Consider the following 25,700-nt stretch of genomic DNA (forward strand, 5'->3'; position numbering starts at 1 on the left):
GTTCCTCAATGCCATATTTTGAATTTAAAATAGCATCTGGGGAAAATAGAGTTCTGATGTCAAGTCGGATTATAAATGAATATTATATCCTATCGTTACAGTAGTGTAATTGTATGATTGTATGATTTTCAAGTGTATGTTATAGTTTTTCCTTTACGACTAGTTTGCAAAGCAAATGAAAATGAGACCTGGTGAAGTCCTGATAGACTGCCTGGATTCAATTGAAGATACCAAAGGGAACAATGGAGACTGAGGCAGGCTACTGGTGACCAATTTAAGGATCATCTGGCACTCCTTGGCTTTACCCAGAGTCAATCTATGCCCCAGCGGCAGCAGCAGCAGCCCATCCACCACCAGGCCGGGCAACATCAGCAGCTGAGATCCACACGCCACCACTAGGCTTGCATGTGAGAAAGCAGAGGCTGTTTCGTCTCTTACAAACTGTTAATCATGCTAAAGTCCTGTGGGACCCGACTGTGAAATCTAGGGGTCTATTTGGGGGGCACCTCAACATCAGAAGCCTTACTGGTAAGAGCACCCAAATATCCCATCTCCTGGCTGACTCAAACCTGGACTTTCTTTGTCTAACTGAGACTTGGTTGAAGGAAACAGCTCCCGCGGACACATTCACGGTGCCAGGGTATCAGTGTTTTAGACAAGATAGACCAGACGGAAGGGGGGGTGGTGTGCTTCTTTATGTAAGAGACAACATCAGATGTGAACGTGTGACCTACAACGCCGGTAGCATGCTGGAATATGTTGGTGTTAAAATTATCCGGTCCCAACAAATGTCTTTTAACATCATAGGTATTTATAGACCCCCATCTGCTACCGATGCTTTTTACGATCAACTTGAAGCTACCCTGAAAGAATGTAATCTGAATAAGGAACTAATCTTGATGGGTGACTTCAACGTGAACTGGGAGGACAAATCCAAGAGAAAAAAGTTCAAAATGATTACTGATAAATTCCACCTGGAACAAATAGTCAACGGTCCGACGAGAATAACAAAAAGCTCTAGCACGCAGATCGATCTGATGTTCTCCAACAAGACAGAAAGAATAATTAAACACTATAACTTAATTACCGGTCTGTCCGACCACAACTTTACCTCATGTGCAAGAAAACTGACCAAAAATAGGTTTAGTACTATTACAACAAAAAGGAAGATCATTCAGTGTATTCCCAGAGCTAAACAGGACCAATTTGCCAACGAAATTACCTGCTGTCCTCTGACGATCTGGCAACTGGATGTGACACGTTCACTCACAGAATTAACTCTGTGAGGGAAAAATGTACTGTAAGGTTAAAGACCAAAAAGAAAAAGAGAAATAATTTACCCTGGTTTAATGGTCAATTATGGAAGCTTATGAAATCTAGAGATGCTGCACTGAGGAAGGCTGTTAAGACCAGGAGAGACACTGACATCCTTCTATATAAAGGCCTTAGGAACAAAGTCACTCAGGAGCTGAGACAAGCTAAATCCAACTTTTATCTTAGTATACTGCATGAAGCGAAAGGGAACAGTAAACTAATTTGGAAGAATATAGATAACCTTACAAGGAGGGACTCAAAATTCACAGGTGATCTTAAAGTCAAAGTTCAGGGAGAGTTAATAGAAGACCACCGCACGGTTGCCAATGTTTCTAATAACTTTTTTCTTGGATCTGTAAATGAGCTGGCGAAAGGTTTCATGAAGCAGGACCTGGTCATCCGTCCTACTGATGACACAAAGCAGGCTTTTACATTGATGAAACAAGTGAGGTTCAGGTACGCAAAATAATTAGTTCCATGAAAAACTCTAAAAGTAGAGATGTGTTCCTATTCGACACTGCGTTCATCAAAGCACATAAAGATCTTCTAGCTGCCCCCATTGCACATCTAATCAATCTGTCTCTTAAACACTGTACTTTCCCCGATGCTTGGAAATGTGCTATTGTGACACCTATCCATAAGTCTGGAGACCGCCTTGATGCCTGTAATTATAGACCGATAAGTATACTGCCTATACTCTCTAAGGTTGCTGAAAAAGTGGTCGCTGACCAGCTGACCACTTTCCTCAACACAAGTGAATTTGGGCTGCATCGGATGCAGTTCGGTTTCAGAGTGAACCATTCTACTGAAACTGCAGCTTTGCATTTTATAGAGCATGTCAAATCCAGGCTTGATATGGAAGCTGTAGCTGGTACCGTGTTTTTAGATCTGAGTAAAGCTTTCGACACAGTGAACCATGCTGTCATGCTGTCAAAGTTGTCTCATTTTAATTTTTCAAACACAGCACTGACATGGATGTCTTCATACTTATCTAATAGGAGGCAATGTGTTAAAGTGGGTGATACTTTGTCTAGTGTCATGAACTGTACAATGGGTGTCCCACAAGGGTCCGTGTTGGGGCCGCTATTATTGAGCATGTATATAAACGATCTCCCACAACACTGTCCTCAAGACATCCATCTTCAGATGTATGCTGATGACACTGTTGTGTGGACTTATGCAGCAACAGCCGTGCTAGCAGCTGTTAAGTTAACAGCTGCGTTGGAGAGTATCACAAAATGGCTAGAAGAGTCAGGCCTAAGTCTCAATGTATCTATGTTCTTCCACAAGAAACCCAGGAAGATGACTCCAACAGTGGACATCTTGATCAAAGGTGTCAAGGTTGACGTAGTCTCTGACTTTAAATATCTTGGTGTGGTACTAGACTCCAATTTAAACTTTAAGAGCCATGTAAAAAAATGGTTAAAACATTAAAGTACAACATAGTTAATTTTAGACACATCAGAAACTGTCTTTCCTTAGATGCAGCTAAGACATTTATGTACACTATGATTCTCTCCCACATGGCATACTGTATCACATGCTGGGGACAAGCTAGTGAATCAGGTACAAGACCTCTCGCTTCTTTGTATAAGCAAACCCTGAAAAAGCCTATGCACTTCCACCATTGTAAGATACTCGAGAAACACAGGCTACTGAGCTTTGAACACCTTAGACAACTAGCAGACTCATGTATGGTCTACAAAATCATTAATGGGTTGGCACCTCCTCCACTGTGCGACTTTGTACACATTCCATCAGAGCTACAAGAACAGTGTCAGCACTTGATTGCGTTAAACCGTTCAGCTACACTGTGTTTGGACAGTCATCTTTTTCTGTAAAAGCAATAACTTATTGGAACAGTCTGCCAGAAGAGATGAGGAGGTGCAGCTCAGTTGACACCTTCAAAGTTCACTTGAAAGGACAATTGCTAGCTAGTCAATTCTGTTCCCACTTTCAGTAGGGTACCCTTAGGGGGGGGGGGGGTTCTGTGTAAGTAGGCTCATTGACCGTAGGGTTTTCTTCTAATATGTTATTGTATGTTTATATTGTATTGGTTTATATTGTAAGTTTTTATTGTATTGTTTTATATTGTATGTACAAGGGACTGGAGATGTAAAATAGCAAAAGCTATAATCTAGTGCAATGCATCTTTTCTCTTCGGAGACTAATGTTTTTTTGTACGTTGTCCCTGAAATAAACTTCTAAATAAATAAATAAATAAATAAGTGTGAGAATGATTGGGCATGCCAAAACGGGAGGAAAGAAAAACAGATACAAAAAATGAAAAGAAAGATTTTAAAAATGCAGGTAATATAAGTACACATTCATACATGTGCTGACGACTGAGAGGCATGCTGTCAAAGACGGTAACAGGCAGAACACTGCGGCACTTCTCATAAATGTTCAAAGAAGAAACCAGACAAAGACCTGGATGTTTCAAACTTTTCTTCACCCCATTTTGTTTTCTGAACATCCAAAACCATCCAACACTGGACAATGAGTTCAACTGTCTTCTTGAGTTGTTCATACATTTCACCAAAGGGAGAAAAAAAAGAACAGTAATTTGGCTGAAATGTTTCCGCTGGGTTTTCCAGTACTTCAAAAGGTTGCACCTGACCAAACATAACCCGAGAAAAAGATCAAATGCATGCAAGGGACTGCCCGGAACATTCTGCATGCCCCACCCTGACTCTCACTGGTAACTGTTGTTTTTCCCCCCAATAGTTTCCTCGATTGACCCAGGCATATAAAGGACGAATATCCTGTCATTGTCAGCACGTCACCGGACAGCCGTTTAATGACCGTGTCAATCGAGCTGTCAATCGAGCGTGGCCCCTCCCCACCCCCCTCCCCCCCCACCCTCAGGGGTTAAGGGCCAGGCGGCTGGTGCGGACGTGAAGGTCGTGCTTCCCGTCTGCGTATCGACGCTCCCGTATCTGCGTTCCGCCAGCCTCTACGTTTCCTGCCCTGTCCGAATCGCCCTGTACGGCTTGTTTGTGTGCCGATCGAGACGGCAGGCGGCTGGGGTCACGACCCTGACCCTGCCCCATCCCCCACTTCCCCCTGTGATGTCAGAAATCAGCAGTTCGGCCAAAAAATCCTCACATCAACACGGACCTGCTTGGCCGTCACAAGGCTAGATGCTCATGAGGGCACATAAAACACAAGGGGGGGGGGGGTTTGAAGCAAGAAAATGGCAGAGATACCATTTTATACACCTGTTGCTAAATCTAACCACCCCCCAAAAAAAGAAAAAGACGTGCAGCAGATGGTCACTACGAAAGTGGACGCTGTGGTCTGGTTAAACCTGCATGCAGTAGATTTGACCTTTGTACAGCATGCAGCCGTCCAAAGGTAAAGCATGTTTACAGCGTACACACCTCTCTAAAGACACAGCATGTTTAGCATCAGGGTTGCGTAGCGGGGGTTCTGCGGGCATCCAGGACTGCGGGGGGGATTTTCCGTACGCGCACGAGACTCCGAGGGAAACGCGGGGCCGCAGAAACACAGCCCCCCCCCCCCCCCCCCCCCCGCCTCCGACTGGCCTGCTGACGAGCGGATCGCGGCGCTCCACAGCCGGTGGGCGGACGGACGTCTCCCCCGGACCCCCGCCCGTGCCACTGAGGCTCCCACACATCTGGCCCCCATTACCGGACTCATTCCAAAAACTCCTCGGCTTCTCAACAGCATTCCGCTCCGACAGTAGACCTCGTTTTCCAACCCACAGTCCTGCTCTCGGGAAAACCGTCCCATGTGTTTTCCAAAACTTCCAGAGCTCCCGGAGATGCCATTTTTCCGTTTTTTTTCCTTTTCTTTTTTTCAAGTGGACAAAAACAGAGTAATGTGATTAAAAGCTGTGGCAGATGCAGTAAAATTAGTCTTGATTTGAAAGTAAATATACTGAGCTTTCCACCCCCTGCACAGAACACAGAAGCTACAGTAATCTTATTTACAGTTCAGGGGTTTTACATTACATGTCAAATGTTACCGTGAAATACGGTCCAACTGCCAGGATACCAGAATATTGCTTAAAAGATTCTATTGCCATCTAGGCCTTATGAAATTACACAGGACAGATCAGGAAATTGCTGATAATGTCTGAATAGAAATGTACATTCAATGGCCATAACACTGAGAGTACACCTTTGATGGGTTCGATGTAAATCACATTACTTGCTTTTCACTGTTCATTTTGTCCTGCCTTGACTGTGCGTTATGACATACCCTGGGCACATAACAGAAGTCATTCAGTAGAAGAAATACATTCATACATATTTCCTTTTTATACATCTTAGCCTGTAAGTCTTCACGCCAGACATATTATCTGGAGAGCATCGGGAAAAGGCCCTTACAGCATGAGAGATCGGAGCTGAAATCTGATTTCTGATTCTACCCCGCAGTAAACAGAGTTACCCTCTGCTGTAAGCCAGCGAGAACAAGGAAAACCAACTGCAGTTTTATGTGATAATATTAATAATCACAACCGCAGCAATAATATATACCCAAATGAAGAGCTTGAATGGCTAGACAGCGGTCTCCCGAGGCAACTCCTGACCTCTGCAGGAACTGAGCCTCAGATGAAATGGCACGACTGGTCTGTGTATGCAATGCACATTTGTGTTTGAGTTGATAGCTTTCACAGACCTTGAGAGTCCACCACCCAATAGGCCTCCCCCAGCTCTCTTAAAACCAAATAAATGTGAAACAATTGGAGAAAACGCTCCCTCAGCATTTTCTTTCCTTTTGTTTAAAACAACACAAACCCTGGAAACACTGCGTAAACCTTCCTGTGAGTTTCTTCTTCTTGCCGACACGTGGAAACCACCTGGGAGATTTATGATGGACACATGAAGTAATGAAAATGAAGATGTCATATACCGTTGGTGTACAGAATGACTGTGTAGGGGGAGGTGGTATGTGGGCGCTGGAACATCTGAGTTAACCAGAGCAGGAAACAAACAGCCTGCCACATGGGAAGGGGGCATTTATAGTACAGTTAAATCAAAGGCTCAGGTTACGCAGTCGGGCCCTGAAGAAGAAGGAGGAACCACAGCCCCTCAGGTACTCCAAGGGCACTCAGCTCCAGTTAGGCCCAAGGCAATGACACGCAGCCCCGCCCTAAGACAGGGGGCATAACTCAATCTGGCCACACTGTGTGGTCCAAGACCCAGCCGAGGGAACACTACGCTACTCTGGAGCAAGTGAACTTCACTGCACTGCAAGTGTGTGCCACAGTACTCCTGCAGGTGCGCACTATTGTACAGCAAGTGTCCACTACCCCCAGCCCACTTGCTGCAAGATCACCATGTCTACTCTACTGTGATCCAATTCACTGCAAGTGTACCCTATCTTGGTTATTATGAGAAGGCCCAAGTGAGAGATTTTCATTCTATCTATGTCTGCTACATCTGAACAAACTTGGTGTTTGATTATGATCGGCAGGGAGAAGTAATGAAAATTCTGGAACCATGTAAAATACAAATTCAAGATAACGTAATTGGCAAGTTTTTTGTATTTTGAGTTGACGCACTGAATTGACGCACGGATGCAAAAGTTTGTCGTCGAGAGAAAGCAGAGCCGTGTTTTCAGCACAGAAAAGTGGCCTTGAGGACACACTAGACGATTGTTCATGATGTTCTGTACGATGAATCTCGAGAGACACACAGGAAAATCAGTTCCGCTCAGCAACAATCACATGAGACATTTCCTTGAGCCTGAAGCCTTTATCAGGAAACAGGGAGCCCTGCAAAGTGTCTGCGCGCGATAACGTCTGTTTAAACATGCTCTGTTTGTGAACATGTGATGCGTGTGTGTCACATGTATGTGTGTGTTTCAATTTAGAGAAGATTGTTCTTTCTGGCAGTGTAGAAGAGTAGAAAAGTTGCACTGTGGGTGCATGCATGTTTACATTTCATTACATTAATGGCATTTGGCAGACGCTCTTATCCAGAGTGACGTACGGTTGATTAGACTAAGCAGGAGACAATCCTCCCCTGGAGCAATGGAGGGTTAAGGGCCGTGCTCAAGGGCCTAACGACTGTGTGGATCTTATTGTGGCTATACCGGGATTAGAACCACAAACCTTGTGGGTCCCAATCATGTACCTTAACCACAGGGCACCCTGTATGTGTATGTGTATGTCTGTGTGCATGTAGCGACGCTGAGCGGTGTATGAGTATATGTAGATAGAAGCGATGCAGCATGTTTATACCTGTGCGTGTCTATGTGCGTGTGTCTTTGTATCTATGCAGTTTTGCAGTGTGCGTGTATGTTTTTGTGTACAGAAGCTACGCTGCATGTTAATATAGTGTGTATGCCTGTGTATGTGTGGTTCCCATATGTGTATGCGCGTATAAGTGACTGGTCAGCGTGTTGCATGCCGGCTGAATGGAGGAGTACTATGCCGGAAACCTGCCTTATTTCTTTTGGCCTTAAAGAATCGTTTTTCCTTTTACCACAGAGAGGCGAAGCCTTCTGATAAGTAAGGGACCGTGGCTAAAGAAACCACCACTGCTTTCCCTCAGGCACCGATTAAACGCTTATTTATATTATCCTCAGTGCCTCTGAAACAACCTAGTATGTTATTTTTCTCTTTTGAACATTTCCAAGGTGACTCAACCTAATCACAGACTGCAGACTGTATTTTCAAGTTCTGACTTTTTTCCTCAACAGATGCGAGAAAAGAAACAAAAGGGAAAAAAATAAAAATGTCACCAGTGTAACCGGCCCCTTGAGAGGCACTTGCAACAACACTCATTACTCCAGGTTTACACAACCTTTGGCTTTGCCAAGGGCAACTACTTCAGGGGACCAGGAATGCGGATGGCACCAGACTCTTTTATGGCAGGAAAACCTTTTCAAAAGGTAACGATCGTTCTTGTTTTGGGAGGATCAGGGGCGAAGGGGGGTGGTGTATCTATCCTATAACAGTCTCCACCCAGACAGTGGCTATTCCGACATTTACAATGGGAAAAACTGAAATGGTTCACACTCAAAAATGAATTACATTATACGATGTATACATTATACTCACTGAAGAAGGCATAGCCAAAACGTTGCAAGATGTTCGTTCTGCATTAAAAACAATAAAAAAGTAGAATATCCGCTATACATTTTCAGTGCAAACCTTTTCAATTTCTCAATTTCTCCAGTGACTAACTGGTTTATACACACTAAATGAAGCAAGGGGGAGCGTAGCGATCCCTGAAACAGATCTGTTCCAACAATTACAGCAGTTACAACAACCCGTCTTGGGTTTGTTTCAGAGCGAGCGACCGAGGTCGGCTCACGCCAGGTCACTAGCTCCAAGCAGGATACCGCTCCGCTTGTGGGAAGTGATATCATACTGTGCGAGGACAGCAACCGCAACCCAGCTGAGGTCAGTTTAGAACTCTCACAATCTGGGGAATTAACTTGGAGAGGGAATGTGAGGGATCGCGTAGCCAATAGGAAGCAGCAAGGCTCGGATTGTTGAGATTGGGTTCTACACAGCAGGATGAAGCCAATCAGTGGTGTCGCCAACATCAACAGCATGAAAGGACAAAGGTTTCAGATATGAACTCCACAACATGCCTTATTCACAAGTCTAAGCACACATTAGTAACTAAAGCAGACCTGCTAGTGCCATTGTTTCTTTTCCAGCTGTGGACCTGTTGTTCATATACTTCCGCTTGCTTTTTGATGAGTGCAAACCTGTTTAAAAAATGGGGCTATACACAGAAACAGAGATTGACCTGACCAGTCACTGCGCACTTGGAACCCAAATACTCAGGTAAGCACCAATAACACGCTTCTCCACCCCAGGTAAGCACCAATCACAAGCTTCAGCAACTCAGGTAAGCACGAATCACACGCTTCTCCACCCCAGGTAAGCACCAATCACATGCTTCTCCACCCCAGGTAAGCACCAATCGCAGGCTTTAACTAACAAGACGAAACGGCAGATGAAAGTGTCTGAGGCAGACGGAAAGGGCCCCCGTCGCCCCTCAAATGGAGCACATCCTGTTCGATATACTAAGCTTAGCCTTGTGTGGTTTTACCCTCCCCTGCTAGCCAAATGAGCGGAAACGCACACACGGCCTAATTCCTCGCCAAACAGATCCATTTCAGTCCTGAACCCCTGAACTGCGCCTTCACCCTCAGATCTGAAGCGGACCGGAGAGGAGGCCTACGTGCCTAGCATTAATGCGTCCAGCGCTCTGTTCTGCGGCCAGACCCTGCTGCAACAGCGGCCCAACGTCTCGCAGTGAAGGAAAAAAAAAAAAACACCGTTTAGAGTCATCCATGAACGGGTCACGTGTAAATGAGGCAGTGTTCAACTCCTGCGGTGTACTCCAGGAGACAGAGATTCCCCTCTTTCCCCTGCCTACCTAAGGCAAACCTTTCATACAAATATCATGTGTGCTCTTGGTCATACACAAGGGTTATTTTCAGACCAGGACAGAGACTGACTGCAATATCTGGAGATGCTAAAATTACACACTGGCATTGTGTGCCTGTGCCCTCCTTGGGCCCTGTTAAAATGCAGCACAGCCCGAAACTAGATCCATACGAACGTAATGCTTAATGTCCCTAGCTGTGCCAATTGACTATGTGCATTACATTTCTTAGTTAAAGTTGAAAGTTTCTTTTTTTTCAAGGTTTCGCTTTGTGTTGGAAGTAGCTCAGCTCACTATCATTGGCCTACCTATATTTGAGGTTGTTCCCGATTGGCTTTCCAAATATTTGAGGTTGTTACTGATTTGCTTACCTGTTTTCGAGATTGTGACTGGTTGGATGCCTGATATTTGAGGTCTTTGCTCATTGACCTCCTTGTATTTCAGAATACTACTCATTGGCTAACCATTATTTGATGTCTTTATCTCATTCACCAACCAGCATTTCAGATGTTTGCTCATTAGTCTACCTGTATTGCAGATATTTAATCATTGGCCTACTTACATTTAAAGATTCAATTCATTGGCTTTTCCTCATTGGCCAACTTGTATTTCAGATGTTTGCTCATTGGTCTACTTGTATTTCAGCATACTACTCATTGGCTAGGCATTATTTTATGTTTTTTCACTGGCCTACCTGTAATTCATGTCTTTGCTCATCGGCCAACCTGCATTTCATGTCTTTGCTCATTGACCTACCTGTATTTGAGGTCGTTGACGAAGGTGCTCCCCAGAAGGTCCTGGATGGTCCTCTTGGTCTCGTCCAGCAGGCTCTTGGCGGCCGAGTCTCCCACCGCCATGGCGACGATGCGTCCGGCGGGCAGGCTCCGCAGCAGCTGGTGGAGGCGGCGGCTGTCGTTGCGCGAGTCGTGCGTGTCGAAGCGGTCCGAGTCCAGCACCGCGCCCGTGTCCTGGTCCACCACGCGCAGGTTGATCCCGCGGCTGAAGTTCCTCTGGAAGGCGTAGCCCCCCGTGGCCAGCCCGGACGCGGGCACCGTCCGGGTCAGGAGGGTCCACGACAGTTTGGGCGTGCCGTGGAGCTCCAGGGTCCCGCCCTCCCGCACGCCGATGAACTTCCTGCCCAGCCCGGGCACCTCGGGGGGCTCCCGCTCGTCGGAGCGGCCCAGCAGGGCGACGGTGGCGCGGGACCGGTAGCGGCACTTAGGGGCCCCGATGTGCATGGCGCCCCCGTCCTCGATCAGGATGTAGCGCGTCCGCAGGGTGATGTTTTTAGAGCCGCTGGAGTCGTCGGCGAAAACCAGCACACCTGAGAGGAGGAGAAGAAAGAAGGAGGAGGAGGAGGAGGACAAAAACAGGAGAATAACATTCTGCCAGTCAGAATTACAATATAGAAAATGAGTGCATTATGTAAATAAATGCACCCAAAGAGACATTTCGCACATAGGGAAACGGAATACTTTTGTCTTCAATAAATGCTGTTCTCATTCAAAATCAGTTCACCTTGATTTATTTTTAAAAGCACAAGAATTAAATAATTTGTTTTCAAGATTTAAAATGCTTAGAGGAATATTTATACCACCCAACTAGGCTATCATGTTGTTTTTACACTGAATTTAACATATTTCACACTTCTGTTTATTTTGGACCTGCTATTCACAACAGTGGAAAAAAACCGCAAAAGCCCAGAGACATTTTTGTGACAGATAAGAGCCTCACACAAAACCTTGACGCTCGAAAACAGCGCTTAGCGACAGGCGGCTAACCTCCTTTCTGGATGGTAATGGACTGCAGGGTGGCGGAGGAGTCCAGGCGGACCTGATCCCCCTTCCGGATAACCATCGCCCTCGTAGGGTCCTGCCCCGGGTTCCACTTTCTGAGGCTGGGATTATGATCCGGGCAGTTTTCTAGGGAACAGAAATCAGATTCGTCACACGGATTAGCATCACTGCTCTCAGCAACGTGTGCCTCCCACATATTTTAGATACACATTACATTTTGGCAATTACTTAGCCAGCTGACTTCTTTTTTTTTTTTTACATACAATCCTTTTACACAGATACTAAAATATTTTGGTCAAGGTACTACATTTAACCCTTTAAGGTGTGAGATCATAAATATGTGATGAGAATGTTCTTGACTGAACTAATGCTGATGTAACTATCACTACTGGCAATTGAAAACACTTTGAGAACACTGACCTACTCTTTAAAGGGTTAATGTAGGCACAGCAACACTCCAACTGGGAATTGAAGTTGAAACCTCCAAGTTAAGAGACAACCTCTGATAAGATGGAGTAAGCTAAGATTCTTAAAGTTTGTTAAGATTTGAGTCTGTAATACTAATTTGTGAAAAATTCTGTTACACTTATCTTATCTTTGGACTTAATCTAGGAGGTCTGTAATATGGCCCCAGTTCTTTAACCGTTATATCACACCACCACACCAACTGCATTGCAGCAAGCCCTGGAACAGGGACCCTGTTGGGTCTGTCAGCCCCTCTGCAGGCAAGCCAGCTTATTCACACTCATGTTAGAACTCCTTTGTCATGAACTGTCTGCGAAACCACCTACACCGATCACATCATTCATTAAGACAATGGAACAGCATTTGCTCACATACCAAAAAAAAAATGTATTGTGCTTTTCTAAAAGTCTGGTGGAATTACGTAATTTCACAAATCAGTCCAGCAGCAACAGTTGATTATCTCAAAGTCTCCCTTTTTTACGTCACTCTTTTCCCTGGTTTGGAAGGGAAATCCCCACACCTGCCCACCAGAAAGACTGCAGCCGAAGCAAGTACCTCTGAGGTGCAACTACACCCTACAGTCCACACACAGTACTATAGGAAAGCCTGGGACTATTTTACACACTAAAGTCCACACACATTACCATAGGAAAGCCTGGGACTATTTTACACACTAAAGTCCACACACAGTACTATAGGAAAGCCTGGGACTATTTTACACACTAAAGTCCACACACATTACCATAGGAAAGCCTGGGACTATTTTACACACTAAAGTCCACACACAGTACTATAGGACAGCCTGGGACTATTTTACACACTACAGCCCACAGACAGTACTATAGGACAGCCTGGGACTATTTTACACACTACAGGCCACATTAGAGGTAGGCATATGCCTCACTGAAGCTAGCTGGCAGCCTAGTGGCTCCCGGTGTTTTGTTGGGAGGGTAAACTGTAGTTTCAAACTGAGTAACCCTCACCAACCAAGCCCCACCCAGTACTGGCAGAACAAGGCCAATTGCACCCCAAGACCCTAGATTCCCAGTTACAGGCGGGTATGAGGACACAGCCGAGGGCAAGAGCTGACCTGTGACTACACACCCTCGGGAACAAACCCGGGAGTCTAATTCCATCGCTTCCTGGTGCTCGTACCATGAGAAAGTTCAAAGTTCAAGGCGGCCCTCTGTCCTTTCTGCCTCCGCTGTTTGTTGTACGAGAAGAGATGGAGATTACATCACGAAGCCCAACCAATTTTTCCCAGGAAATCCTGTTTAAATAAGGCCACAGGGGGCCATGGTATGGGCGTGGCCTGGTGGGAGTCTACGTATTGAAGAACTGAACACGGACAGTTTCCCTCTCGGGTGGCCAGGCTCTTCTGGGGTCACCAGGGGGACGCGGTTCCAAGTTCATCTTCCAGGGGTTACAGGTTTAAACCGGATCCAGAGAAACTCTGGAAAAGCAAACCCCAGGATTTCCACAGCCAATCTGTTTAATATTCCGGCCCTTACGTGCAAACACAAGTCGACTTGTGTTATTTGAGGGCTTTCTGATCTTTGATATCGATCTTTTGGCAGTGTGTCCAAGATCAGTCTGCTGTTACAAGTGCTGTCGAGCTTAATTCAAACAAAACGGCCTGTTATCTTCTAGTACAAGCTCCGGTTGAGCACCGGGTTTTAAAAATATACACATTTTTATGTAACTTTAGAGCGATTTGGGATCACAAAGACTGCCATATTTAACATTGCACAGCACATCTCAGGACCTTAGAAGCATAGATACGCCTGTGTGGCTAATAAATTAACTAATATTTGCTCAGAAAGTATAATCAAATAAAGGAGGAAAAGTTTAAACATCAAAAGACACAACCAGTGAAAATTTCATCCAGCATCTACAAGCCTGAATGTCATAATGCCTGCCATCTACAGTCTTCACCCTTGTGTTTTCCTCAAGGTGAAAAATGACCCTATCCTGACTTAAACAGCAGTGAAAACCCTGCAAAGCGTTTCTTTTTTTCAGCTTGACATTGACTTCAAGTTAAGCTCCACACATGTATTAGAGCAAAAAATGAATTATGATGTGTGCTTTGCAGTAAAAACAAGTGGTGTACACTGAAGAAATACAGTCTCTCAGGACTGCGATGTATGAAAACAGTTATTCAGGGATTTATTGACAAGTGACAGGTTGTTTCTACACGAGGGGAGTAGGGATTAAAACTCAATGAATAGGCTTCATCACCAGGGGCTGGTGGGTGGGTCTTTTCTGACCCTGTGGACAGAGGGTGTATGCATAACATGAAGACAACACAGGGCTCAACACCTACCCCACAATATTGGATTTTGTTGTGGTACTGAAACGTGTATTACAAAAGACAGATATAACAAAAATGTAATAAATATGATTATATGGCACTACTCCAACATTACAGATGGTGTTACACCAGCACATTAGGGTGGGTAACACTGTGCATAAAAGCGTGGTTTCTGTTTCTGCTCTAAATGAGCAGAGAAGAACATGGCCGACAGGCACTCCCCACACTGCGGCCGTTTCTGTACTGTAACCAACGTTACGTGCAACCTTTGACCCTCAGGGGGGCAGCAAGCAGTGACCTCTGCTAATGGAGCAGCACGGAATCCCCCCGTCAGCTGCTGCGGGGGTGCACTGAATAACAAAATGGCCGAATCCGTCTTGCAAAGGTGAGCACAATTCAGTGTTAGTCGTCAGCTTCCCCTTCAGCACAAACCCACTACAATGACAGCATGTATCCAGCCGTCTTTATTCAGTCCATCTGAGCTTTATATTAATATTAAAAATATGCTACCTAAGTTAAGCCTCGGGTAAGGTACAAACAGGCCATCTATAATTTAGGACAAAATTAAAAATTATAACCAAGAACGGTTTGATTTATTTTTAGACAAAACTACCATGTTTTCTTTACGCTGACATTGATTGCAGAAGAGGGGCCACGGTCTTTCAAGAGGAGGAGGGTGGGATCTCTTGAGGCCAGTTCATAGTCCAGCGACAGAGCGATGGACATTTGGTTAATACTCTGGGCGACTGGAGTGCGTTTATACTTTTTGCGAAGCACAACGACCACAGTCTATGTCGGGCAACAATACAACGTTCCGGGACGTTCTGCGATTTCAGGCAAGGGACACTCTGCCATGGGACAATAAACCAGCCTTCAGAAGGGAGGCGGGGCCTTTCAGGAGGAGGTGGGGGGGCCTTTCAGGAGGAGGCGAGGGGAGGTGACTCACCATCCAGGACGTCAGACGTGGTCAGGCTGAGCACCAGGACGATGGTGAGGAACAGCGCTCCCAGCGAGACGGCGAAGCAGACGAGCGTGTTCTTCCTCTGGACGGGGCCCCGGGCCCTGGGCTCCTCCGTGAAGCTGAAGGCGGCCTGCCGCTCGGGGGGGGGCAGGGGCTTCAGCGGGGGCGGAGGCGGGATCCGGGGCGGAGGAGGGGAGCGGACAGGGGCGATCCGGCCGGGGACGCAGCCCGGTGAGCGGTGGCTAGCACCGTTGGGTGGGGGCACGAATATGTGGGAGCGGTGGGAGCCATCGTTGACCTGCATGATACCTGAGACACACAGAGACAACCACGTTTGGTGTTGTTGTCAATACACGTTGGCAATATGTATTTTGAAATATGTCACGCCAATAAAGCGTTTGAATTTAAAAACTGAATTGAATTCAGAGAGAGAGAGAGGAGACAGAGAGAAAAGGAGAGAGACATCAAGGAACAACTAGCAAAACAAGTCAACTCATTATATTAAGGTGCCAAGAGTTGTTCTAGAATAGCAACAGCGCTAACATATCATTAGCCTTTACAGGAATAATAAATGCACTCAGACATGTATAAAATCCGGAGGGAAGCGTATGCAGGCATGGAAAAGCAAAACCCTGCGTGATTTCTCGTTCGGCCCCCTAAGAACTGCCGTGCTGAGGTGTTTATGGGCGCATTCTCCCACTGAAGTCGATCGGTGCCCTCCACGTAAACATGGCACGCACGTGGATCCCATTAGCCTGAGAGAGCAGCCAAATGCTCCGGTTCAGCCTGGCGTCAGGAGGAAGCGCCAGGGATCAGATCACGCCTGCAGGCACTTTTGCAAGAACTACGTGCTGCCTGTCATTTGTGTTAGGGACACACACACACACACACACACACACACACACACTGACACGCTCACGTTCACTCTCACTATAGTGACATAAACATTTGCTACCTCTAAATGTTACAGTTCATTTCTAAACACAGCTAGCCCTGACTGATATTGGAGCGATTGGTATGTATTCACAAAACAAGCACATATTTATGCTCTGTGATATTTTAATCAGTGCTGAGCACAATCTGCTCTGAGTATTACTTAAAAATGTATTATGACAATATAATATAAGCCTATAATCTTTGTGTGTTCAGTGATAGAGCAGTAGCTCAGAAGTTGTTTACCCTTGCTGAAACAAACATGGCTGTACAGGCAACGACTTGGTCTTCTCAATGCATGTGGCCCATATGTACCACATTAAACAGGCCTGCGAGTGCCACACTTGGTCTTCAAAGAGGAAATACGTTTATTGCATTTCTGGCTTAGGCTGGAACTGGCCTGGTGGTTCTAAGGAAAGAAAGCCCCAACACAAGCCAATGTAAAGAAGAAAAAAATACATAAAATTGTAAACAAACTCTAAATAAATGCAAAACTGTGTCATGACTCAGCCATTACCGCATTTTAAATTCCGGATGATTTACACCGAGAAACAAACACCACACCACAGACCGCATCACTTTAAGCAGAAATTCATTTTAAAAAATAGTATTTGCATAAAAAAAGATTTCAACCACCGTTGCTGCTTTTTATTTAAATGGTTCACCAACTTCCACAGTCGAGTCTGGCTCCCTTACAGAAGCAGGGAGGGCCCTCAGGACTAGACATGCTTCCCCGTTGGGGTTGTTGAGGGTTCCACATGGAAGTGTTATCCCTTGCCAGCGTGTCTTTTAAGACCCCCATAAACCCCATGACAGAACCCACCACCCCACCCCCCCTCTCCACACACACGCACGCACACACTCTTCTCAAATGTCACCCATGTTTCTAAGAATCGTCTCCCTGGTAACGGTTGGTAAGTGCCCGTGGGTCAGCTGATTAACGGGCCCAGTCGCTGAAGGGACGGGGCCCTTGGATTCAGAGCCATTACCACTGAAGGGGCTCCCAGCTGCACTCAGGGCCAGCAGGACTACGGGGAGGGGGGGTATCACTGCTACCGTCAAAAACGGCAAGCACACCCCCCACCCTCCACACACAACAATATATACACACTAACACAACTGCTTACACACTCCAATACTGTCATTCACCCCCTCGCCCTCACGTGTGCAAACACACCATAGTATCATAGTGGTAGAACAGCCATGACAATGAGAGACAATGGCTGTATCCAGAGTATCAGTGTCTCCATGGCAGGCAGTGGCATAGCCACATACACCTTTTGGGTGTTTTCTGAAATTCACTGAAATAATAGACTTGGCTAACACGTTACCCCGTCTGTCCTATGCTGTGGTCATGTGGTCAAAAACGTATCTATTTTTGAGCTACGACCATGGGACAACAAAGCATCCAAGCTGACCTCAGTGTAACTTCAACTATTATTAAAACTACTCCTAAAAGTAAACAATAAAAAAAAACTGTGGTCCAGTGGTAACCAGAGCTTCTGAACACACCCCGTTTGCTTTCTAAAGTTATCAATTAAAGGTTGTGAATTGTAAACTCTCAGAACACCCCAATGGGTTACAGCAATGAGTCATAATGCCTGTTATTTCAAAGACACGTTTAATAAACTGTTTTTTGAAAACAGTTTATTATTCCTCCAATGAAAAAGAATCTGCGCCTTTGTCGATATAAGCAACGCCCTTTCCCCTTTCATCAACGTTCAGCGATTTCAACCGACGCGACCACTTAAACGGGGCAACAAATCGCGCATTTATTATCCGCAGTATACGCCTGTCGTACATCATGAGCTGCTCAGTTGTGCGCATGGCAGTACTATCATCCTTTCTGCCCCTGAACTGACAGCGCAAAAGTTTGGTCACATGGACAATTCCCTCTTCCTGAGAATCTGAACGCTTGCTAATCATACAAGCGGATCCCCATATCTGGTCAAATGCCAGTGATCGTGCACTGTAATTAGCCTACCATTGACGTGCAGGCGGTGCTGCCAACAGAAAAAATAAGTTATAGATTGTCACATTAAGGTTGTGCTGAATGTTAGTTCATAGCCCACATTTGTAGTGTCAGACCATATTATTTACGGCTTTTGCTTTGGTTTGTTTTATTATAACGTGCTTGTTATATTAAATACGGTTTGGGTCAGTTCAATGCAATCAATTCGGTAAATGAATTGAAATGAATAAATTGCAAATTCATGATTAATTTAATTTCATGGAGGCGGTAGCACTGCCGCCTCACAGCAAGCAGGTCCTGGGTTCGAATCCCCGTTGGCCGGGGCCTCTCTGTGCGGAGTTTGCATGTTCTCCCCGTATCTGCGTGGGTTTCCTCCGGGTACTCCGGTTTTCTCCACAGTCCAAAGACATGCAGGTTAGGCTGATTGGAGAGTCTAAATTGCCCGTAGATATGAGTGTGTGAGTGAATGGTGTGTGTGTGCCCTGCGATGGACTGGCGACCTGTCCAGAGTGTATTCCTGCCTTTCGCCCAATGTATGCTGGGATAGGCTCCAGCCCCCCTGCGACCCTGTTCAGGATAAGCGGGTTCAGATAATGGATGGATTTAATTTCATGAATTGACAGAACTGAAATGGGATTGACCCCGACCTTATTACCCTACCAGATTGCGGTATCTCATTTCACTCTAGTTCGCAAGACTGTTGCCTAACTAGTGAACAACGTGTCTTCTCTGCTCATGTGATCATGGAAATATGAATGAGGAAAAACGTGTGAAAATAGCGTTATTACATATCGTAAAACAACCATACGAAGCACTACCTTAACTGCCGTATTGAAGTAGGATACTATTCAACGGTTCCGGCGACTGTCAGAGTAACTAGCCTAATATTTTCGCAGGCGGATGAGCCAAGAGACTCAACACAGCGAAGTATAGCGACAGTAAACCATCATAACTTGCGCTGAACGGACTCAAAACAAATCTTCTTTGAGCTAGAATTATAGTCCATGTAACATCTAACATAATAATCTTGGCGTTTTCAGCTCTATTTTAGTTTGAGCGTCCTAGCCACAACCGCCAGTTAGATCTGATTTGCCCCATTGGAAACAATATGCGAGTGCCCGCTTACCTTTGAGATATCTATACTCTTTCTTCATTTGCCATTCGCTCCTTTGTCCAATCGCAGGGTATTCCCAAAGGCGTGGAGCAAAAATGATTGATACGAATAGCCAATAGTGTCAGATTCGTTTCTTTTTATACTTTTTTTCACATGATGTTTTCTTTAAGGCTGAACTCTGCCAGCCCCCAGCACCCAGACGCGGCGTGTAGAGGAAGTGAGACCGGAGATTTACATTGGAAGCTGATGCGGTGAGGGAGTGGCCAAGTATGGAACGGGAAGATCATAAACGCTCACTGCGCGCGGCGCACTCCACCTACTGACACAAACGGAAAGGCAAGCATTTTGCTATTCAGTTCATGCGAGGATTCTGGAGGAATCTAAGAGATTGATTCTTCAGTATTTCTGATACATTCAAGTCCATATTCTCTTTTTGCAAACAACTTGCTATATAAATCAAACAAACAACGAGGATAATAATGGAGTGAAAATGGTGAAATGTGACAAATATTACAAAATAGGTCAGGGGATTATAATATTTTGTTTTGTTTTTTTGTTGTCACCCCTGTCCCCCATAAATGACACAATTGGGGAGTCATGTATTAGTACATAAAACAAAGCAATAGATGTACTAATACAGTATGCACTTATTTTAAGGCGATTTCCTTCTATTTCTCACCCTCACTTTCCCTTTGCCTCATAATTCTTCCTCCTCTCCTCCCTCCCTCCCACCCACCTCCTCGCTGTACAGAGCAGTGCCTGTGTCCTGCTCACAAGCTGCACAGTTCAAAGGTCACAGACACAAGGATCCTGCCTTGACCTCTCAGCCGTGGCGACATTGCGACTGCTCGGCCCCACAGATTAGAATGAATGCGGTGATTAAGTACATGTGTGACATCACCAAAAGCTGCACAAATGACCGTCATTGTACTGTCATTGGACGCTGCTTTGTCATTCACATAAAGCCCACATTCTACCCATGTCACAATAAAAGCGGACTCCGTTCAGACACAGCTTTGCTGGGGAGTTAAGGAGACATGAAGTCCAACAGATGCCACAGCTGCAAGCCAGACACAGAAAACTGCAGCGCAGTTTCCAAAACGGTTCACCGGCAAAATTCAGCAGAAATAACGCGGTCCGCTGAGAGAATTATGTTTGGGAAATGTTACTTCACTGCCACTGGACGGGTTCTTATGGACACTTTTGTTCAGTTCAGCGAAGCGTGGCACTGATGGAAACATATCCTAATCTCCTCTCCCTCCTGGCTGTCGTCCTGCCGAAGAATTATGACGTCTCTACATCTGAGGGACGCAAACGCATTAATTTATTGGGGGTGATATGGGGAGAATGTGATCCCTGTTTTTAAAGGGATAAAACATTGACAGCTTTACTGCCATCTTAAAGTGAGCACATGAAAGGAATGCCTGGAGCAATTCAACCACTCCATGTTTATTCAGTCATTTGGGACCGTAACCCAGGGAACAGTTCTAGTTCAGTTGGGTTTAAGTAAAAGGGGGAAAAGACCCCAGAAAAACAAGTAGGAAAGCCTTGTGAGGTCACGGGGGATGTCATACACATATCCCTGACTTTTCATTCAATGTACTGGCTGCTACTTCTAAGACGTGAATAAATGAAGGGTTTCATTGCGAAACAAGATATCCACCATTTTAAAAAGTGACACCTGCTACACCGATATTGATTGCTCACATAAAAGAAAACAATTTTTGGTACTTTTGAAAAGATATTAGTCATCCTATGTCCTTTGGAGATATTGAATAATGAACTTAAGACTTAAAAAAAAATGGACATCTTGTTTTGGAACCTAACTAACTTTAAAGCTTTGACTAATTTCAGGAAAAGCAAAAATGTGGAATGGACCTACCTGTGCAAAACATACCTGTGCGAGTGCGTTGTGAATATTGGGATAGTGCTTAGGAAACCAAGCATTTTGCCACCTGGTGATATTAAATACAGGTGCTGTATATCAATCACGTGAAGTGGGACACCAGTAGAGTACATTAGCTCACAGAATACAATAATCTGCTCAAATGTGTTACACTTATTTGAAAATCAGGATTTGTCAGTAATTAATTTGTCATTAATATTCCAGTAAATATTAATTTGATTGATGATAAGACAACCCATGAAATGTGTCATAGGCCAGCTTTATACTCTGAGCTAATGGATCTAATGGGGCAGTGGATCTGTAGTGTAGCATTCACCACGGAGAAGCAGGCCGTCATTGTCACATTCATAACTGCAGGAAAAACATTCACAAGAGCCTTCAAAACAGCCTCTCTATCACGGCTGTAATTACGTATACATGTGTGGGGGCAGCTCATTTCATTTCTTTGTAATGATACAGACGTGTAGGTCTAATATTAAATTGCATTTTGAACTCAACAGGAAAAAAACAACCAAATTTGACAAGATGTGAGGTTTTGGTTGAATATCATCCGAGCTGAATTTAGCTAGGGCTATCATCATAGGGTTTTTATTGGGTCGCACGAAAATGGTCATTTCCCTGGTTGGCAGGAACCTGCAAACGAGCAACCACGGACAGTTCGGTGTCATCCTGAGCTGTTGCCTCCAACTTCTCCTGCACGGTCTTGTTTCATTCTGCTCTGAACTTGTGCTTTGTCTTCTGATAGTAGCTTAAGATCATTCCGGCAAAAAAAACGTTATATTTCATTACCTTAAAAGGGCAACCAAGCGCTACACACTAACAAAAAAATCAGTCACAACTATCAATTAATCTAAGTACTTAGAGCACCTGCATATCAAGTTCCTCAGAATGATAGAGCGGAAGACTGACTCCGGGGAAAGTGGGCCTAGATTATAACACACTGCTTATGTGGCTTTAAAAGCAGAACTTTGGAATCCCCCGGCACACTAGACCATTTTCTGAGGGCTTCGTTATCTCCAAACACTCCCCATGCTACTTTTTAAAGAGCACAATGTTACACAGAGCAGATGGCAATACAGGATTGCTCAAAAGTAGCTAGAGCCCTTTTGTGCCTATATTGCAGTCTTCCTTGGCATACCAAAGCAGAGCTGAGGTGGTTTGATTTTGGTATAACCCCCCCCCCCCCCCTTTATTTTTTTTTCTTACTTTGGAATGTCCTGTGATGCAATAATGTGATCTCATGGGGCCATCAGTAGCACCTGTGCTAGGAGACACACTGCGAGATTAAAACAAGGAGTGCTCACATCACTCAAGTCTTATCCGCACAAGGGCATGTACCAGATAGACAGCAACACATGAATTACTTCACAGAGTTCATATAGCTGAACTCACAATTCACTGCCCACAGCTGAATGGGCAGCCTGTAGCGTAGTAGTTAAGGTATGTGACTGGGAAACGCAAGGTCAGTGGTTCGATCCCTGGTGTAAGATCCGCACAGCTGTTGGGCCCTTGACCCTGCATTGCTCCAGGGGAGGATTGTCTCCTGCTTAGTCTAATCAACTATACGTTGCACCGGATAAGAGCGTCTGCCAAAATGCCATTAATGAATGGCAACTCTGCACTGAGGCCATATATTGCGTTTCAATGTCCCCATGGGAATGTTTCCGGTGTGAAGTCAATTGTTACTTACTCTAACACTTAATCAGAGGTAATTTACTCATGATATACAATAGACAACCCGATTGTTTTCATTCCATCCTCCCCCCTCGATCAATTTACATTTTGGTCCATAACTCCTGAACTATGCGGTATAGAATCAAAATCCTTTACTCAGATTCCACAGGTCATATTGAACGAAATGTATATCCCCAATTTAATATGCGCCAAATTTTTCTTCCATTTGAATTTTTAGCCAAGCTTTTTTTGTGAACTAGCCTGGGATTTTTGGCCCAGCTTCACCAAATTGGGCTAGAAATAATCTGGGGAGTCTGACTTTCATTAATTATCAGAAAAAGTTTATTTTTCATAATAATATAGCTGCCAGGCATCAATAAATGTTTGTGGGCGTGGCTAATTTTAGTTAAACAGCTATAATTCCTAAACACTTTTTCCGATCCTCACCAAATTTGGTAAACAAGTACAGGCCTTGGTTCTGTGGATGCCTATTTGTACTCTAACAAGCAAACATGTCTAAAGGCCTAGATCTCTTCACTAATTGACAAATCACATTGAAACATTGTACACTTCATCTCTGAGGTAGTCCCTACCACACTATCCAATGAAGAGATGAAATCTTAAAAAACATGGTCGCCATCAGCCAATCAGATATCAGTTGGCATTTGAAAGCCTTAGCAATGGCCAATCATCATGGTGGGTGGTAATACGGTATAAAATGTGAAATCAGTTTTACGCAGGTGTGAAAAAAAATGCTGTAAAGTAAGAATGCTTTCAAATATAGAAATGTTAATAGTCTATATTTATCAATGAACAAAATGCAAAGTGAGTGAACAGAAGAAAAATCGAAATCAAATCAATATTTGGTGTGACCACCCTTTGCCTTCAAACCAACATCAATTCTTCTAGGTACACTTGCACAAAGTCAGGGATTTTGTAGGCATATAGTCAGGAGTGTGATTAAACAATTATACCAAATAGGAGCTAATGATCATCAATTTAATATGTCATTATATGGCTGCGTAGGAGGGTTAAAACTGGGTGAGGAACAGCCAAACTGTGCTTCCAAGGTGAGGTTGCTGAAGACAGTTTACTGTTAAAAGGCATACACCATGGCAAGACTGAGTACAGCAACAAGACACAAGGTAGTTATACTGCATCAGCAAGGTCTGTCCGAGGCAGAAATTTCAAGCCAGACAGAGGTTTCCAGAGGGTCTCCAAGCTCTATTGAAGAAGCAAAGAAACGGGCAACGTTGAGGACCATAGACGCAGTGGTCGGCAAAGGAAACTTAGCGCAGCACATGAGACACATCACGCTCACTTCTCTTCGCAATCAGAAGATGTCCTGCAGTGGAATCAGTGGGACCAGTGGGACCCAGGCACACCCATCTACTGTTCGGAGAAGTTTGTTCAGAAGTGGTCTTCATGGAACTTGTTTGTTCGCCGAAGGGCTGGAGAGCGGTACAAGAATGAGTGTCTGCAGGCAACAGTGAAGCATGGTGGAGGTTCCTTGCAAGTTTGGAGCTGCATTTCTGCGAATGGAGTTGGGGATTTGGTCACAATTAATGGGCTCCTCAATGCTGAGAAGTATAGGCAGATACTTATCGATCATGCAATACCATCAGGGAGGCATCTGATTGGCCCCAAATTTATTCTGGAGCAGGACAATGACCCCAAACATACAGTCATTAAGAACTATCTTCAGCGTAAACAAGAACAAGAAGTCCTGGAAGTGAAGGCATGGCCCCCACAGAGCCCTGATCTCAACATCATCAAGTCTGTCTGGGATTACATGAAGAGACAAAAGCATTTGAGGGTGCCTCATGTATAACATGATCAACCTCCTTCAGTCGAACAGCCATTTTGATTTCCTGTCACAATTTTTAAACTACTCAGGGGTTCCTCACCAAATTTGGCTTGAAATAACGTGTGGAGTCTGAAGCCAATTATCAAATAAAATGTTATTGAAACATGGCTGCCACACATCAATACATGTTTGTGGCCATGGCCAATTTCTCTAAAACTGCTACAGATCTTGAACGACAAAATTAACCAAATTTCATACACTAAATGTAGTACATGCTTTGGCACCTCTCTGGTGGTAGAAGAAGCACAAGGGTGTGAATGCCATTTCTTCAACTGTTTGACCAATCAAGCTGAAACTCTGCATGCCATGTCTATGTGTCAGTCACCAATTGCAATAAAAATACAAATTCATGTATGATCATCATCAGTCAAGCATTTGTCAGCAGAACAACCTTGGTAATGGCAGGTCAGCTTACAACCTCCCCTATGCTAGGGAATACCATGTGAAATTTTGCAACAGACCAAATTATTTTACCATTTATGAAATGGGTCTTTGCAGCTTGAAAATGCATTGCCTTGCTTGGGACCCTGTTAATGACAACTTGCAGCTATATTTGTTATTATCATTATTATTACACATTGGCATTGTAAATCACAGTCAGTGTAAAGATGGGGGGGGGGGGGGGTTGGTGTTACTCAGTTCTGAGTGCACAGTTGTCTGAAAACCCATTAGGAGTCAATTTTAGCTCAAGTACCTACAAACATTTATGAATTTTTAGGTGTGAGGACACAAATATGCAATAAGAAGGTTCTTAACTGAACATTCTATGTGGATTCAATAATCACTACTGGTAACTTGGAATTCAAGAAGCATTAAAAAAAACCAAGGGTAAAATAAAATCACATGTATATTCCACCAAATTCCAAAATCTAACATGCATAAGCACTCAGCCTGATCAGACATCCTGTCAATATTTGGCCTCTGGGCTTTGGCATGCTGATAAAATCGCTGGGAGGCTACATCTGAGTTTCCTGTTCAAACTCAAGACATCAAGAGTCAAGACATC

The 25,700-nt window shown here is 44.6% G+C and overlaps 1 protein-coding gene across 1 annotated transcript in view; it reads right to left on the reverse strand.

Moving 5' to 3' along the window:
- The window catches only part of cemip2 (cell migration inducing hyaluronidase 2), a 60,725-nt gene extending 41,283 nt beyond the window's left edge, over positions 1-19,442 (reverse strand). Inside the window, exons 1-4 of the mRNA XM_061261459.1 lie at positions 19,260-19,442; positions 15,214-15,537; positions 11,477-11,617; positions 10,452-11,019 (exon numbers count right to left, since the gene is read on the reverse strand). Coding sequence (XP_061117443.1) covers positions 10,452-11,019; positions 11,477-11,617; positions 15,214-15,537; positions 19,260-19,287 — 1,061 coding nt within the window. The 5' untranslated portion in view covers positions 19,288-19,442. The remainder of the gene's footprint in view (positions 1-10,451; positions 11,020-11,476; positions 11,618-15,213; positions 15,538-19,259) is intronic.
- Between the last annotated feature and the right edge of the window lie 6,258 nt (positions 19,443-25,700).

The sequence above is a fragment of the Conger conger genome, chromosome 11 (assembly GCF_963514075.1).
Source record: "Conger conger chromosome 11, fConCon1.1, whole genome shotgun sequence".
Classification (NCBI taxonomy): Eukaryota; Metazoa; Chordata; class Actinopteri; order Anguilliformes; family Congridae; genus Conger; species Conger conger.